The sequence below is a fragment of the Mobula hypostoma genome, chromosome 4 (genome assembly GCF_963921235.1).
Source record: "Mobula hypostoma chromosome 4, sMobHyp1.1, whole genome shotgun sequence".
NCBI classification, from domain to species: Eukaryota; Metazoa; Chordata; class Chondrichthyes; order Myliobatiformes; family Myliobatidae; genus Mobula; species Mobula hypostoma.
In genome coordinates, this window is record NC_086100.1 from 201,157,976 (window position 1) to 201,176,702 (window position 18,727).

Genomic DNA, 18,727 nt, shown 5'->3' on the forward strand with positions numbered 1-18,727 from the left:
TTGATTTTATTTCATATACATGGGGAGTAAAAATCTTTATGTTACGTTTCCATCTATATGTACAAAGTGCAATCATAGTAACTTATAATAAATAGAACAGTCAATGTAACATAGAAATGCACTCAAATCAGCATGAGTTAATCAGTCTGATGGCCTGGTGGAAGAATTGTCCCGGAACCCATTGGTTCTGGCTTTTATGCTGTGGTGCCGTTTCCCGGATGGTAGCAGCTGGAATAGATTGTGGTTGGGGTGATTCGGGCTCCCAATGATCCTTCAGGCCCTTTTTACACACCTGTCCTTGTAAATGTCCTGAGTCATGGGAAATTCACATCTACAGATGCGCTGGGCTGTCCGCACCACTCTCAGCAGAGTCCTGCGATTGAGGGAAGTACAGTTCCCATACCAGGTGGTGATGCAGCCAGTCAGGATGCTCTCAATTGTGCCCCTGTAGAAAGTTCTCAGGATTTGGGGGCCCATACCAACTTCCTCAGTGGTTAGAGGTGAAAGAGGTGCTGTTGTGTGTTTTTCACCACACAGCTGGTGTGTACAGACGACGTGAGATCCTCGGTGATGTGGATGCCGAGGAACTTAAAGCTCTTTACCCTCTCAACCCCAGATCCATTGATGTCAATAGGGGTTAGCCCATCTCCATTCCTCCTGTAGTCCACAACCAGCTCCTTTGTTTTTGCAACATTGAGGGAGAGGTTGTTTTCTTGACACCACTATGTCAAAGAGATGACTTCTTCCCTGTAGGCCATCTCGTTATTGTTTGAGACCAGGCCAATCAATGTAGTGTCATCAGCAAATTTAATTAGCAGATTGGAGCTGTGGATGGTGATACAGTCATGGGTATACAGGGAGTAAAGGAGGGGTCTTAGTACACAGTCCTGAGGGGCTCCTGTGTTGAGAGTCAGAGGGGTGGGGGTGAGGGAGCCCACTCTTACCACCTGCTGACGATCTGACGGGAAGTCCAGGATCCAGCTACCCAAGGCAGGGTTAGGGCTGAGGTCTCTGAGCTTCTTGTCAAGCATGGAGGAAACTATAGTGTTGAATGCTGAACTGTAGTCGAAGCACAGCATTCTCGCATAGGGATCCTCCTACTCCAGATGTGTAAGGACGGCATGTAGAGCTGGGGCTATTGCATCATCTGTCGATCGGTTGAGTTGGTAGGTGAATTGTAGGGGGTCCAGTTTGGGTGGTAGCAAGCTGCAGATGTGATCCTTGACTAGCTTCTCAAAGCATTTGCTTATTATTCATTTTCAATCTTTTTATTAATTTTTTAAAAAGTACATATATACAAATGAGAGGAGAATTATCCCACATATCTATATCAATAACAATACATATAAAAGGTAAAATAAACATTATCAAGATCATACATAGTATTAATCTAAAAAAGAAAAAAAGGGGACTGGGCAGCCCATACTGAGAGTAAAAGCAAGAAGAAAGAGAAACTCTGATCAAATCCAAAGTTTCGAGAAAGTAACAGGAAGAGCAATAAATCAAACCATATGAAGATATTGAATAAAATGTCGCCAGGTTTCTTCAAATTTAAAGAATGTATCAAATGTCTGACTACTTATTTTCTCTAAACTTAGGACATAATGGTGGAAAGCCAATAAAAAACAGTAGGTGGATTAGAATCCTTCCATTTAGGCAAAATGGCTCTCCTAGCCAATAAAGTTGTAAAAGCCATCATCCATTGAGTGGAAACAGGAATATATCCTGCTTCCGGTGGAATGATCCCAAAAATTGCTGTAAATAAATTCGATTGTAGGTCCAAATTCAAGACTTTTGCTTATTATTAAGCTGCGTTCGACAGGACGCCAGTCGTTCAGGCGTGTTACCTCGGTCTTTATTGGTACAGGGACAATGGTGGATAATTTGAAGCAGGAGGACACTTTACACTGGGAGAGGGAGAGATTAAAAATGTCAGTAAACACCCGTCACATTCCAAGTACTCGCCCTGGGATGCTGTCCGGTACCGCAGCCACTGTCGCAATGACTGTCCACTCGTTGGAAACATCTGCGTACCTCAGCTCAGAGATGACCAGGTTGCAGGTTGTAGCGGTGGCTTTCCTCGGAGGCTCATAGCTAGCGACATTGAACCCCTCACCTTACCACTCAGGAGTTGTAGTAGCTGTCCTGCCACCAACCAGATGCACGAAGCATCTCTCTCGGTGAAGCAGTGACTTCATTGAATCTGGCGATCACTCTGTTGTCTCTACACTGGAGAAACCAAACGAGACGGTCACTCCACAGAAGGTATCACCTCAGTAGAGGAGCTGGATAGCAAACTCGACCTGTAAAGAGAACTTGTCACACCACGAACAAAACCAAGCCCCGACAACCCAGAGATCGAAAAGCAAATGAGTGAAAACCTGGCAGATGATGTAAACACAATCTCTCAGAGTTGTCTTCATCCCGGGACCTTGTACCTGGACTGGAAAAATGAACGAGGCAGCCCGCTTTTGAACAGAGAGAGAGGGAATACAGGAATATGGACCAATTCACCAAATAAGTCGTTAGGAATCTATCATCATCGAGTCGTACAGCATGGGAACGGGCCCTTCAGTCCATCAATGACAACCACGATCCCCATCTAAACTATGCCATGTGCCTGCATTTGCCACATTCCTCTCTGATTCATGTACCTGTCCAAATGTCTTTTAACTGTTGTATGTGCCTTTGGCAGCTCGTCCTACGTTCCCACTGCTGTCTCCTTTCAATCTGTGCCCCACACTGGGAAAACTATCTACCATTTGTAATATGATAAACCTTTGCGATCACCCCTCTGCTTTGTTGCTCCAGGGAAAACCTTCCCGGCTGATCCGATCTCTTTGTAACCCCAGACCTTCATTCCAGTCAACATCCTAGTGAATCTCTTCTCCACCTGTTGCTCCCACATGCTTCCTGTAGTGCAGTAACCAGAACTGTGCACAAAGCCCCCAGGTGTGAGCTGACAACCTGTGTTGTGCTAAGTGCTGAATTCTGCACCGTGAAGGCAGGCAAGCTGAACACCCACCTTCACTGCCCTCTCTGCCTGTGTCTCCATTTTCAGAGCGCTAAGTACTCAAACCCCAAGGTCACTCTGTACATCAATGTCTCTAAGCTCCCTGCTGTTTACTGTGATGTCCCAAGGAGTGCTGTTGCAAGAAAGCAACGTCAATCATCATGTCCCCCACTAGCCAGGCCATCTTCCCTTCTCACTGCTGCCGTCGGGAAAGAGGTACTGACAGTGCCAGGGTCAGGAAGAGTTACTACCCCTCAGCCATCCGGCTCTTCCACCGTAAGACAAAGGAGCAGAACCCGGCCATTCGGTCCATCGAGTCTGCTCCACCATTTTATCATGAGTTGATCCATTCTCTCATTTAGTCCCACTGCCCCGCCTTCTCACCATAACCTTTGATGCCCTGGCTACTCAGATACCTATCAATCTCTGCCCTGACCGGAGGGGATAACGTCACTGATTTCAGCTCGAGCTGACTCCACAACCTACAGACTCACTTTCAACAACTCGACAACTCATGTCCTCAATATTATTTATTTATTGTATTTGACTAGTTTGTTGTCTGTTGCACATCGGTTGTTTGTCTGTGTGCGATATTTCATCCATTCTATCAAGTATCTTTGCATTTACCATGAAAACCTGAAAGAAAATGAATCTCAGTATAGTATCCGGTGATATTTATGTACTTTGAACTTTGAAAGTGCGTCACTGTCTATGTGCTGGTATCGATCTGCTCTAAGTTAATGTTTCTGGAGAATGACACTGAACATTCAGAGGGTTTCTTGTGATTCATTCCATTTAGACCTCGCCTTGCCGGCCATGCAGGAATACAGGTTTCACCACCCACTGCCAAATTGTGACAGAGCCGGACGGTGAGTGAATGTACATCCCGAGCTCACGGGCCGAGATCCGTGATTCCTGACCACAGCCTTGCGGAGACTTCAGCTTCACATCACCCCAAGCACCCACCCCCCCCAACCACCACCCCCATCCGCTGGGACGTATTGTCAGTGACTGAGATTTCACCAGCAGACACTGAGTCCCCAGCCTCACACCACGGCTGGAGCTACTGACTGGAGCTCTTTGAGGATATAATGAACACAGTGGATAGGGGGGGACAGATGGACATTATTTACTTGGATTTCCAGAAGGTGTTCGATATGGTGCCACTTAAAAGACTTGTGCATAAGATAAGGGTACATAGAGTTGGGGGTGATGTATTAGCATGGACAGAGGATTGGTTAACTAATAGAAAGCGGCGAGTTGGGACACATGGGTGTTAGTCTAGTCGGCGATCAGTGGTGAGCGGTGTGCCACAGGGGTCAGTGCTGAGCCCACAACTGTTCACGTTATACATTAATGATCTGAAAGAGGGACCAAGTGTAGTGTATCTATGTTTGCTGATGATACTAAATTGAGTGGAAAAGCAAATTGTGCAAAAGATAGAGAGAGTCTGCAGAGAGATATAGATAGGTAAGTGAGTGGGCACGGGTCTGACAGATGGAGTACAATGTTAGTCAATGTGAGGTCATCCACTTTGGGAGGAAAAATGAAAGAGCAGGTTATTATTTAAATGGTAACAGATTGCAGCACGCTGCTGTACAGAGGGACTTGGGCGTGCTTGTGCATGAATCACAAAAGGTTGGTTTGCAGGTGCAGCAGGTTATCAAGAAGCAAGTGGAATGTTGGCCTTTATTGCTAGAGGGATCGAATTTAAGAGCAGGACGATTATGCTCCAACTGTACAGGGTACTGGTGAGGCTGCACCTGGAGTACTGCGTGCAGTTCTGGTCTCCTTATCTGAGGAAGGATATTCTGGCTTTGGAGGTGATGCAGAGGAGGTTCACCAGGTTGATTCCAGAGATGTTGGGGTTAGACTATGAGGAGAGGTTGAGTCGCCTAGGACTGTACTCACTGGAATTCAGAAGAATGAAAGGGGATCTTAAAGAAACATGTACAATTATGAAAGGGATACTTAAGATAGAGACAGGAAAGTTGTTTCCACTGGCAGGGGAGACGAGAACTGGGGGACATAGCCTCAAGATTTGGGGGAGTAAATTTATGATGAAGATGAGGAGGAACTGCTTTTCCCAGAGGGTGGTGAATCTGTGGAATTCTCTGCCCAATGAAGCAGTGGAGGCTACCTCAGTAAATATATTTAAGACAAGGTTGGATAGATTTTTGCACAGTAGGGGATTTAAGAGTTATGGAGAAAAGGAGGTAGGTGGAGATGAGTCCATGGCCGGATCAGCCATGATCTTGTTGAATGACGGAGCAGGCTTGACGGGCCAGATGGTGAACTCCTGCTCCTATTTCTTATGTTCTTACCCCGCTGGCCAGCTGCTGGGGAGCATCGACCCTTGTCACTCTGAGATTTCAGCAGCAGACACGGAGCCTTCAGTCTTACTCTACACCCCCCACCGCCTGGGGAGCATTGACCATTGAGACTGACTGACAGATCTCACTGGCAGACACCGAGCTCTCAGCCTCACACCACCACCCCAAACTTTGCCAGGACTGGAGAGGAAGTGGGCAGGTTCTGTCTGACCTGCTGAGTTCCTCCAGCAATTTGGATATGTTGCTCTGGATTTCCAGCATCTAGCGATCTCGTGTTTCTGATTTGCCATATGTATTTGGATAATGTTAGCAGCAAGATGGAAAGATTTGACCACAGCAGTGGAAAGAGATTGTCTGTCTGTATACTCATTACCATTCATACTCACTGGAACTCTCTTCTCTCAACAGATTCAGACATCGACTGGACAACTACAACAGCCTATTGATTGTACAACGTCTGTGATCACAGCTTTTCACCATGTTTAAATCCCGAAGCACGTGGGGTGGAGTTGCTGATCAGAATCAATCCCTGTTTAACTGATCACTTTCCCAGCGGGACCGGAAAGGATGGGGGAGGGGGGCCGACTGAGCAGCTGCAACTTTTCATGAAGAAGTATCGATATTTACTTAGCAATAATTACTCTGCACATTGTAAAGAATAACACACCAGGTGAATTTTGTGATTTTCTGCTGGATTATGAACACTCCTGGCAACTTCATGAACAGCTAAACTATGGCCAACAGACTCATCAAACCATAAATATGTAGGGTTAACCAGAGCAGGTGTAAATGGCGTCACTGGTTGATGCTGAACTAATTAAACTAGTGATTAAATATTCCACTAAACTAACCATTTCTGCCTACACAATGTCTATGTCCTCACATCCATGTGCCCATTGAAACGTCTCTTAACAGCCTCTAATGTATCTGCTTGTACCACCACCACAGGCTGGTGATTCCAGGCACCCACCTCTCCGAAAACAAAAGTGCCCTTCACATCTCCTTTGAAATTACCCCCCTCTCACCTTAAAGGCATGCCCTCTGCTATTAGTCATTTTAACCCTGTGGAAAAGATACTTGCTGTTGACTCTACCTATGCCTCTCAATCTTCTCAACCTCAATCAGATCTCCCCTCAGACCCTGCTGCTCCAGAGAAAACAACCCAAGTCTGTTGAAACCCCCATTAGAACACATGCCCTCTAATCCAGGTATGTCTCTTCTGCACCCTCTCCAAAGCCACAGTGTCCTTCCTGCAATGGGACGACCAGAACTGTACGCAATGCAGCCTACCCAGAGTTTATAAAGCCATAAAACCATAAGATAGAGCAGCAGAGGTAGGCCATTCGGCCCATCGAGTCTGCTCCACCATTCAATCATGGCTGATCCAATTCTTCCAGTCATCCCAACTCCCCTGCCTTCTCTCCATACCCTTTGATGTCCTGGCTAATCAAGAAACTACCCATCTTTGCCTTAAATACACCCAATGACTTGGCCTCCACAGCCGCTCATGGCAACAAATTCCACAGATTTACCACCTTTTGACGAAAATAATTTCTCCGCATGTCTGTTCTAAACTGACATCCTTCAATCCTGAAGTCGTACCCTCTTGTTCTAGGCTCCCCTACCATGAGAAATAACTTTGCCATTTCTAATCTGTTCAGGCCTTTTAACATTCAGAATGTTTCTATAAGATCCCCCCCTTATTCTCCCGAACTCCAGGGAATACAGCCCAAGATCTGCCAGATGTTCCTCATACAGTAACACTTTCATTTCTGGAATCATTCTTGTGAATCTTCTCTGAACCCTCTCCAATGTCAGTATATCCTTTCTAAAATAAGGAGCCCAAAACCGCACACAATACTCCAAGTGTGGTCTCACGAGTTCCTTATAGAGCCTCAACATCACATCCCTGCTTTATATTCTGTACCTCTAGAAATGAATGCCAACATTGTATTCCTTTTCTTCACCACCAACTCAACCTGGAGGTTAACCTTCAGGGTATCCTGCACAAGGACTCCCAAGTCCCTTTGCATCTCTGCATTTTGAATTCTCTGTCCATCTAAATAATAGTCTGCCTGTTTATTTCTTCCACCAAAGTGCATGACCATACACTCTCCAACATTGTATTTCATTTGCCACTTCTTTGCCCATTCCCTGAAACTATCTAAGTCTCTCTGCAGGCTCTGTTTCCTCAACACTACCCACTCCTCCAGCCATCTTTGTATCATCGTCAAATTTAGCCGCAAATCCATTCATCCCATAGTCCAAATCATTGACCTACATCGTAAAAAGCAGCGGTCCCAAAACTGATCCCTGTGGAACTCCACTGGTAACCGGCAGCCAGCCAGAATAGGATCCCATTATTCCCACTCTCTGTTATCTGCCGACCAGCCAATGCTCCACCCATGCTAGTAACTCCCCTGTAATTCCATGGGCTCTTATCTTGCTAAGTAGCTTCATGTGCAGCAACTTGTCAAAGGTTTTCTGAAAATCCAAGTACACCACATCCACTGCATCTCCTTTGTCTACCCTGCTTGTAATTTCCTCAAAAAATTGCAGTAGGTTAGTCAGGCAGGATTTTCCTTTCAGGAAACCATGCTGGCTTTGGCCTATCTTGTCATGTGCCTCCAAGTAATCAGTAATCTCATCCTTAACTATTGATTCCAACAATTTTCCGACCACTGATGTCAGGCTAACAGGTCTATAGTTTCCTTTCTGCTGCCTCCCACCCTTCTTAAATAGCAGAGTAACATTTGCAGTTTTCCAGTCATCGGGTACAATGCCAGAATCTATCGATTCTTAAAAGATCATTGTTAATGCCTCTGCAATCTCTCCAGCTACTTCCTTCAGAACTTGAAGGTGCACTCCATCCGGTCTAGGAGATTTATCCACCATCAGACCATTAAGCTTCCTGAGCACCTTCTCAGTCGTAATTTTCACTGCACATACTTCACTTCCCTGACACTCTTGAATGTCCAGTATACTGCAGACATTTTCCACTGTGAAGACTGATGCAAAATACGCATTCAGTTCCTCTGCCATCCCTGCATCTCTCATTATAATATCCCCAGCGTTATTTTCTATTGGTCCTATATCTACCCTCAATTCTCTTTTACTCTTTATATAGTTAATAAAGCTTTTTGTATATTAGTTTGCCAGCTTCCTTTCATAATCCATCTTTTCCTTCCTAATGACTTTCTTAGTTTCCTTCTGCAAGTTTTAAAAGCTTCCCAATCCTTTTTCTTCCCACTAGCTTTGGCTTCCTTGTATGCCCTCTCTTTTGCTTTTAATTTGGCTCTGACTTCACTTGTCAGACACAATAGTGTCACTCAGGTTGGAGGAACAACACCTTGTATTCCGTCTGGGTAGCCTCCAACCTGATGGCATGAACATCGACTTCTCTAACTTCCGCTAATGCCCCACCTCTCCCTCGTGCCCCATCTGTTACTTATTTTTATACACACATTCTTTCTCTCACTCTCCTTTTACTCCCTCTGTCCCTCTAAATATACCCCTTGCCCATCCTCTGTGTCCCCCCCCCCCACCCCCGTCTTTCTTCCCGGACCTCCTGTCCCATGATCCTCTCGTATCCCTTTTGCCAATCACCTGTCCAGCTCTCGGCTCCATCCCTCCCCCTCCTGTCTTCTCCTATCATTTTGGATCTCCCCCTCCCCCTTCCACTTTCAAATCTCTTACTCACTCTTCCTTCAGTTAGTCCTGACGAAGGGTCTCGGCCTGAAACGTTGACTGCACCTCTTCCTGGAGATGCTGCCTGGCCTGCTGCGCTCACCAGCAACTTTGATGTGTGTTGCTTGAATTTACAGCATCTGCAGAATTCCTGTTGTTTACGATAGTGTCCTTCCATTCAAAAATTGCTTCTTATTTGGAATATATCTGTCTGGCACTTCTCTCATTTTTCACAGAAACTCCAGCCATTGCTGCGCTGCTGTCCTTCCTGCTAGTGTCCCCTTCCAGTCAGCCTTGGCCAGTTCCCCTCTCATGCTATTGCAATTTCCTCTGAAATACCGACACGTTGGAATTTAGTTTCTCCTCAAATTTCCTTAACCTTAAGCTCCCTTATCACCTCCGGATCATTGCACAACACCCAATCCAGCACAGCCGATCCCTTAGTGGGCTGAACAAAAAGCTGTTCTAAAAAGCCAGCCCTTTGACTTTCCACAAATTCTCTCTCCTGAGGTCCAGTACTGGCCTGGTTTTCCCAATCCACTTTCACATTAAAATCCCCAAGGATTATCATGACATTGCCCTTTTGACATGCCTTTTCAATCTCCTGCTGTAATTAGTAATCGACATCCCATCTGCTGTTTGGAGGTCTGTAGACAACTGCCATTAGGGTCCTTTTACCCTTGCCATTTCTTACCTCCAACCATAGAGACTCTACACCTTCCGAACCTATGTCATCCCTTTCTAATGATTTAATATTATTTGCTCATACACAGGGCCACACCACCCCCTCTGCCTACTAACCTATCTTTCCGATACACCGTATATCCTCGGACATTCAGCTCCCAATGGCAGCCATCCTTCAGCCAAGTTTCAGAGATGGCCGCAACATCGTATTTGCCAATCTATAGCTGAATTTCAAGATCGTCCATTTTATTTCTTATGCTGCGTGCATTCAAATACAACACTTTCAGTCCAGTATTTGTTGTTTTCTGTTTTAACTGCACCACATCTCTATTGCCCTGTAACTCATCCCACTGGCTGTGATTTATCCTCATCTCCTGCCTGACCTTTCTATCATCTCTGTTGCACGCTGTCTTTGATTCATTTCTGTTTTCCCCTTCCTCAACCCTATCACTCCGCTTCCCATCCCCTGCCAAATTAGTTTATAGCCTCCCCAACAGCTCTATTAAACCTGCCCACTAGGATATTGGACCCCTTTGGGTTCAGGTGTAACCTGTCCTTTTGGTACAGGTCGTACCTCCCTCAGCAGATGCCCCAATGATCCAGGAACCCGAAGCCCTGCCCCCTACTCCAGTCTCTCAGCCACACATTAATATGCCTGATCGTGTTATTCTTGTGCTCATTCACATGTGGCACAGGCAGCAATCCTGAGATTACTACCCTGGAGGTCCTGCTTTTCAGCTTCCTACCCAACTCCCTGAATTCCCTCTTCAGGACCTCCTCCCTTTTTCTACCTATGTCATTGGTACCAACGTATACCAAGACTTCTGGCTGTTCACTGTCTCTCTTCAGAATACTTTGCACCTGATCCAAGACATCCCGTACCCTGGCACCTGGGAGGCAACACACCATACAAGTATCTCTATCAGGCTGACAGAACCTCCTGTCTGTTCCCCTCACTATGGAATCCCCTATGACTACCACATCCCTCATCTTCTTCTCTCACTTCTGCACCATGGAACCAGGCTCAGTGCCAGAGACCCAATCACCGTAGTCATCCTCTTTCAAGTCATCCCCCTCAACAGCATCCAAAATGAGATCTCTATTATCTGAGCTCTTCCCATCCCTTCCCTGACAGTCATGCACTTGTCTAACTCCTGCAGCCTCGGGGTGACTAACTCCCTGTAGCTCCTATCTATCTCCTGCTCACTTTCCGTAATAAGCTGTAGGTCATCAAGCCACAGCTCCAGATCTCTAACACGGTCTCTCAGGAGCTGCATCTCAGCGCACCTGGTGCAGCTGTGGCCTCACATCTGATACCCAGAGCAAAGTACTAACAGACATGTTCTCTATTCCTCAAAAAAAATGCAAGGAAAAAAAAAAAAATGAAGTCCAGCTACCCACCTACCTCTCCGAAGCCCGAATGAGCCGAAACCCTACCACTCCACCTCAGGCCACTCTGTCGATGACCGTTCCGCTAGGCAGTGTCTCCCTTTAAAACCTCAACCTTCCCTGCTCTCCAACTCAGGATCGGTGTTCTGGTATTGGCTGCAACATTACTTCCCGACTCTTTAACTCAATGCCTCAACTAATTAGGACAGGCAGACTATATTCCTTTGTAACCACCCTATTAACCTGTAATTAACCATCCTATTAACCCTATTAACCTGTGTAGCCACTTTCAGGCAGCTTTTAACTTGGACTCCAAGGTCGCTCTGTCATCAACACTTAACAGTGTACTGTCTCTTTACATTTGATCTCGCGAACAGCAACACTTCTCATTTGGATGTTTCTGCCATATCTGCATTCACATCTGCCAGTTCTCCACCCATATCTGAAACTAAACTATATCCCACTGTATTCTTTACCAGTCTTCCACATTATCCGCAATACCACCAATCTTCATATCACCTGCAAATGTGCTAACTCACCCATCTACATCCTTACCCACATCATTTACTGTGCCTATATATGCAGCCAACACCATGCTTCACAGTAGGGGTGGGGCCTCTTTGATGATAAGGCCATAAGACAGGAGTAGTATTCAGCCATTTGGCCTATCGAGTCCAATCATGGCTGATCCTTTTTTCCCCTTCCTCAGCCTCAGTCTCCAGCCTTCTCCTAGTACTTTGAAGCCATGTCCAATCAAGAACCTATCAATCTCTGATTAAATATAGCCAATGACCTGGCCTCCACAACTGCCTGTGGCAACAAATTCCACAAGTTCACCACCTTCAGGCTAAAGAAATTTCTCCACATCTCTGTTTTAAATGGAAGCCCCTCTACCCTGAGGCTGTACCCTCTTGTCCTAGACTCCCCCACCATGGGAAACATCCTTTCCACATCTACTCTGCCTTGGCCTTCCAACACTCAAAAGGTTTCAATGAGATCCCCCTTTATCCTTCTAAATTCCTGCAAGTACAGACCCAGAGCTATCAAACTTTCCTCACATGATAACCCTTTCATTCCCGGAATCACTCTTGTGAACCTCCTTTGGACCCTCTCCAATGCCAGCACATCTTTTCTAAGATGAGGAGCCCAAAATGGTTCACAATACTCAAAGTGAGGGCTCACCAGTGCCTTATAAAGCCTCAGCATCACATCCTTGCTCTTGTATTCTAGACCTCTTGAAATGAATGCTAACATTGCCCTTGCCTTCCTCACCACCAACTCAACCTGCAGGTTAACCTTTAGGATCTTCCCAAGTCCCAAGTCTCTTTGCATCTCAGACTTTTGGATTTTCTCTCCTTTTAGAAAATAGTCTGCACATTTATTTCTTGTACCAAAGGGCAAGACCATGCATTTTCCAATACTGTATTTCATTTGCCACTTTCTTGCCTATTCTCCTAATCTGTCTAAGTCCTTCTGCATCCTATCTGTTTCCTCAACACTATCTGCCCATCCACCAATACTGGTATCATCTACAAACCTGGCAACAAAGTCATCCATTCATTCATCTAAATCATTTATATACAGCACAAGAAAAGGTGGACCCAACACCGACCTCTATTGAATACAACTAGTCACTGGCAGCCAACATTTTATTCCCACTCGTTGCCTCCTACCGATCAGCCAATGCTCTAACCATCCCGGTAACTTTCCTGCAATATCATGACCTCTTAACTTGGTAAGCAGCCTCATGTGGGGCACCTTGTTAAAGGCCTTCTGAAAGTCCAAATGAACAACATCCACTGCGCCCCTTTTATCTATCCTACTTGTAGTCTCCTCAAGGAATTCTAACAGGTTCGCAGGCAAGATTTTCCCTTAAGGAAACCATGCTGCCTTTGTACTATCTTGTTCTATGTCAACAAATACTTCATAACCTCATCTTAAAAATTGACTCCAACATCTTCCCAACCACTGAGGTCAGCTAACTGGTCTGTAATTTTCTTTCTGCTGCCTTCCCCTTTAAAGAATGCAGTGACGTTTGCAATTTTTCATTTCTCTGGCACTATGCCAGAGTCCAATGATTTTTGAAAGATCATTATCAATGGCTCCATAATCTCTAATGTTACCTCTTTCAGAACGCTTGAGTGCAGTTCATCTGGTGTAGGTGACTTCTGTCCCTTTAGGTCTTTCAGCTTTGTGAGTACCTGCTCCCTTGTATTAGTAACTGCACCCACTTCTCTTCCCTCTCACCCTTCAACATCTGGCACACAGCTCGTGTCTTCCACAGTGAAGATGATGCAAAATACTCATTTAGTTCATCTGCCATCTCCTTGTCTCCCATTTAGTAATTATCCTGCCTCATTTTCTAGTGGTCCTATATCCACTCTCATCTCTTTCATTTTTTAAATACTTGAGAAACTTTCACTATCCACACTGATATTGTTTGCTAGCCTGCTTTCATATTTCATCTTTTCCCTTCTAATGATTCTTTTAGTTGTTCTCTGTAGACTTTTTAAAAATTCTTCCCAATCCTCTATCTTCTCACTAATTTTTGCTTTGTTGTATGCCCTCTCTTTTGCCTTTACAATAGCTTTGACTTCCCTTGTCAGCCAGGGTTGTATTTTGCTATTTGAGTATTTCTGTATTTTTGGAATATATCTATCCTGCACCTTCCTCATTTTTCTCACAAACACATGCCATTGCTGCTCTGCTGTCACCCCTGCCAGCATCTCCTTCCAATTTACTTTGGCCAACTCCTCTCTCATACCACTGTAATTTTCTTTACTACAAACGTGTACATTGAAATACTGCTACGTCAGACTTTACTTTCTCCCTATCAAATTTCAAGTTGAACGCATTCACATAATGATCACTGTCTCCTTGGGATTCCTTTACCTTCAGCTCCCTAATCACCTCTGGTTCATTACATAACACCCAATCCAGTATAGCTGATCCCCTGGTCGGCTCAATGACAAACTGCTCTAAAAAGCCATCTCATAGGCATTCAACAAACTCTCTCTCTTGAGATCCATTACCAACCTGATCTTCCCCAATCTGCCTGCGTTGAAATCTCCCATGACTATCATAACATTGCCCTTTTGACACGCCTTTTCTATTTCCTGTTGTAATCTGTGGTCCACATTCCAGCTACTGTTGGGAGGCCTGTATATAACTGCCATCAGGGTCCTTCTACCCTTGCAGTTTCTTAACTCAACTCACAAGGATTCAACATCTTCCAATCCTCTGTCACATCTTTCCACTGATTTGATGCCATTCTTTACCAGTAGAGCCACACCACCCCCTCTGCCTACCTTCTTATCCCTCCGATATAATGTGTAACCTTGAACATTCAGCTCCCAACTACAAGCATCCTTCAGCCACGATTCAGTGATGGCCACAACATCATACCCGACAATCTCTAAAAGTGCAACAAGATCATCCACTTTGTACTCCATGCATTGAGATATAACACTGAGTGCTGTATTTGCTGCCCTTGTTGATTCTGAATTCCTAATGCACGGATACTCACCCTGCTGGCTGCAATTATGTCCTATCATCTGCCTACCCTTCCTGACAGTCTGACTGTGCGCTATCTTTACTTTTTTACCATCTGTTCTTTCCTGAATCCCTTCACTCCGGTTCCCACCCCCTGCCAAGTTAGTTTAAACCCTCCCCAACAGCCCTAACAAACCTGCCCATGAGAATATTGGTCCCCCTTGGGTTCAGGTGCAACCCATCACTCTTGTACAGATCATACCTCCCCCAGAAGAGATCCCAATGATCCAAGAACCTGAAGCCCTGCCTACTGCACCAGCTTCTCAGCCACGCATTTATCTGCCAGACCATCCTGTTTCTACCCTCACTGGCGCATGGCACAGGCAGCAATCCAGAAATTTCTACCCTGGAGGTGACTAAACACATTGATGAAGGAAGAGCAGCAGATGTAGTGTATATGGATTTCAGCAAGGCATTTGATAAGGTACCCCATGCAAGGCTTATTGAGAAAAGTAAGGAGGCATGGGATCTGAGGGGATCTTCCTTTGTGGATCCAGAATTGCCTTACCCACAGAAGGCAAAGAGTGGTTGTAGATGGGTCATATTCTACATGGAGGTCAGTGACCAGTGGTGTGCCTCAGGGATCTGTTCTTGGACCCTTTCTCTTCATGATTTTTATAACTGACCTGGATGACCGGCTGGTGGTGTAGTGACGTCAGTTCCGGACCTCGGAGTGAAGGCTCCCGAGTTCGAATTCAGCCGGCTCCCCAGGCACACTTTCCATCCGTGCTGGGTTGAGCGTCAAGCTAGCAACTCGGACCCATGAAAACAAGAAAGCCTGCTAAAAAAAACGCCGTCATGATGGCTCCACTGGAAGTTAAGGGCTTTCTTTTTCTTCTTCTTCTTCTGGATGAAGAAGTAGAGGGATGGGTTAGTAAATTCTCTGATGACACAAAGGTTGTGGATAGTGTGGAGGGCTGTCAGAAGTTACAGTCGGACATCGATAGGATGCAAAACTGGTCTGAGAAGTGGTAGATGGAGTTCGACTGAGATAAGTGTGATGTGGTTCATTCTGGTAGGTCAACTATGATGGCAGAATATTGTATTATTGGTAAGATCAGAGGGAACTTGGGGTCCGAGTCCATAGGACACTCAGAGCTGCTGTGCAGGTTGACTCTGTGGTTAAGAAGGCATACAGTGTATTGGCCTTCGTCAGTCATGGGATTGAGCTTAAGAGCTGAGAGGTACTGTTGCAGCTATATAGGACCCTGGTCAAACCCCACTTGGAGTACTGTGCTCAGTTCTGGTCACCTCACTGCAGGAAGGATGTGGAAACTATAGAAAAGGTGCAGAGGAGATTTCCAAGAATGTTGCCTGGATTGGGGAGCATGCCTTACAAGAATAGATTGAGTGAACTTGGCCTTTTCTCCTTGGAGGGACAGAGGATGAGAGGTGACCTGATGGAGGTGTATTAAGATGATGAGAGGCATTGATCCTGTGGATAGTCAGAGGCCTTTTCCCAGAACATCCTTGTCCTCGGTGTTGTTGGGACCCTGAGTGGGTGCTGGAGATAGGGCTGAAGACATTGCAACATGGTCAGTCAGGAGTGCCTGGGAATTATTTATATCAGTTTCTGCTGAGAGACCCACATTACAAAAAACCCGGCTCCTGTCAAATCGACTCACTCCGCCAGACATCAAGAACTGATTGAGAGGGGTGGACACAATAAAGACAATGGGATTAGACAGACATGCCAGTTCTAATGCTGAGGACCTGCACTTCAGGGCAATCACATAAACATCGGCATACAAGGAGGGTTGGAACTGGACTGAGTAACTGGACAACCCAGGGTCTTTCAAACACCTGCACGCCAGGAGAGCGATGCAGCAGCTGCCTGGACAAAGGCAACTCCGATAACTCTCAGTGAGAGAGGCACCGTGGTATTGTGGTTAGTGCAGGACTGTAACAGCAACCCCAGTTCAATCCCTGCCGCTGTTTTTAAGGGGCTTGTACATTCTCCGCGTGACCTCTTGGGTTCCTCCCACAGTCCAAAGACATGTGGGTTAGTGAGTTAATTGGTCACATTCAGTCGGTGTAACTGGGTGCAATAGGCTGATTGGGCCTGTTGCCATGTTGTATCTCTAAATAAAAATCAATTAACTTCAGCCTCATCGAGGGTAAGCAGCACTCCATTTACCAACCTAAACCTCCCCCCAGCATCTTCCCCAGGGGGGAAGAAACAGTAGATGTTTTGGGCTGAGACCAGTATATCTGCCCTCTCGCAGTGCTGGAGCTCCCTCCCAAGCAGAGGGCTACTTTCACCACATTCTGCCTTCTGACCTCTTCCTTTCCGGTCCTGACAAAGGGCCTCAGCTCGGAACGTTGACCGTATCCTCACCTTTGTCGAGCTGTTGGGTTAAGGACGGACTGTAAGTGCTGCCTGCTGATACTTCACCAGAGGCGCGGCAGTTGTTCCAGAAGGAGTCTGCTTGTCAGCCCACTGAGATGAAAACAAACCAACAATTCCATTTGCCGCACTGAGTTTCCAGCAATTTCTGTCTTGCTTCCATGCCCAGTCCCTGATTCAGTTTCAGATTTATTTTCACACGCACATCGAAACGCGCCATTTGCGTTAGCAACCAACAAAGCTGAGGGGCGCGTTGGGGCAGTCCGTAACTGTCACCATCACCCCAGCACCATCACATTGTGTCATTGTGATTAGGTCAGGGTTAGATTGGGGATCTTCTGGGCAGCATGGCTCAATCGAACGATAAATAGTGGAGCACCAGATCACACTCTGTCTGAACTACAACCACAGGGCACCCGGGAAGGTCGGAATGTACAGCCAGTTATTTGTCTGTCTGGTAGCAGTGCACCAAGAGTTAATGCTAAGACATTAAGACATAGGAACAGAATTAGGCCATTCAGCCCATCAAGTCTGCTCCAGCCATTCCATCATGGCTGATTTATATCCCTCTCAACCCCATTCTCCTGCCTTCTCTCTGTAACCTCCTGATGGGTATTCACTTTTGGGGTGTATGGTGTGCTGTATTTACAGAAACACAGTCTGCAACAAGATGATGCTGTGGAAAGATACCTATATTTTATGGGATGTCGGTGAGCTATTATGCTCCTGTACATGTGGATATTTTAAAGTACATTGGTATATGTTTTGATTTACATATTTAAAATCTTCTTCACAACTTACTCTCGATGTACTAGCTGTTCATTACTTGAGGTAATAAAAGTGATTGACTGGAATCTGTGCGTTCAGTTTATACTCTACCCAGGAAAGGACGTGGAATACTGAGCAGAGCTGCGGGCGAGGAGGGGGTGTGGGGGGGAACAGGCGAGGAGGGGGTGCGTGAGGAGGAACAGGCGAGGAGGGGGTGCAGGGGGGGAACAGGTGAGGAAGGGGTGTGGGGGGGAACAGACGAAGAGGGGGTGCGGGAGGGGAAACAGGTGAGGAGGGGGTGCGTGGGGAGGAACAGGCGAGGAGGGGGTGCGGGGGGGGAACAGGCAAGGAGGGGGTGTGGGGGGACAGGAGAAAGAGTGAAGCAGAGGTGATGCACTTTCGGGGCTGTAACAGTTAGTGATAAACCTGTAAAAATTTCACTGCAGATTTTGCAACAAGTGCAGATTTGAAGAGATTGGTCCGAGTGGGATGGAAGGTGCAACTCTCTGACGAGAAGTTAGAGGAACAGGAATGGGTGCTCCTGTGTCAGAGTTTCGATGTTTTAGTAAAGACAGAGAGGGAGGTAAAAGAGGAGGGTGAGTTCCACTACTAATCAAGGACAATATCACCGCTGAATTCAGAGGGGACAAAATGGAGGGTTCATTCACTGTCTGTATGGGTAGAACTCAGGAATAGGAGGGTGCAATCCTCTGATGGGATTGTACTACAGACACCAACCCAGTAACGACTGGGACATTGAAGAACAGATATGCAAACAGATTAATTATGCAGACGGTGGGAAGATGCCCCTACAATTCACCTACCAACACGACTGATCAGCAGATGATGCAATATTCACAGTTCTTCATACTGTCCCTACACACCTGGAGAAGGATGCTTGTGTGAGAATGCTGTTCTTGGACTACAGTTCAGCATTCAACACTATAATTCCAT

General features: G+C 46.0%; 1 protein-coding gene across 4 annotated transcripts in view; it reads left to right on the forward strand.

Annotated features, from left to right (window-relative positions):
• The window catches only part of LOC134345890 (disintegrin and metalloproteinase domain-containing protein 12-like), a 221,200-nt gene extending 203,347 nt beyond the window's left edge, over positions 1 to 17,853 (forward strand). For all 4 annotated transcript variants that reach the window (XM_063047227.1, XM_063047228.1, XM_063047229.1 and 1 more), the window contains 2 exons: positions 3,813 to 3,882; positions 5,755 to 17,853. In XM_063047227.1, the coding sequence (XP_062903297.1) occupies positions 3,813 to 3,870 (58 nt within the window). In that variant the 3' untranslated portion in view covers positions 3,871 to 3,882; positions 5,755 to 17,853. The remainder of the gene's footprint in view (positions 1 to 3,812; positions 3,883 to 5,754) is intronic.
• Positions 17,854 to 18,727: the final 874 nt, after the last annotated feature.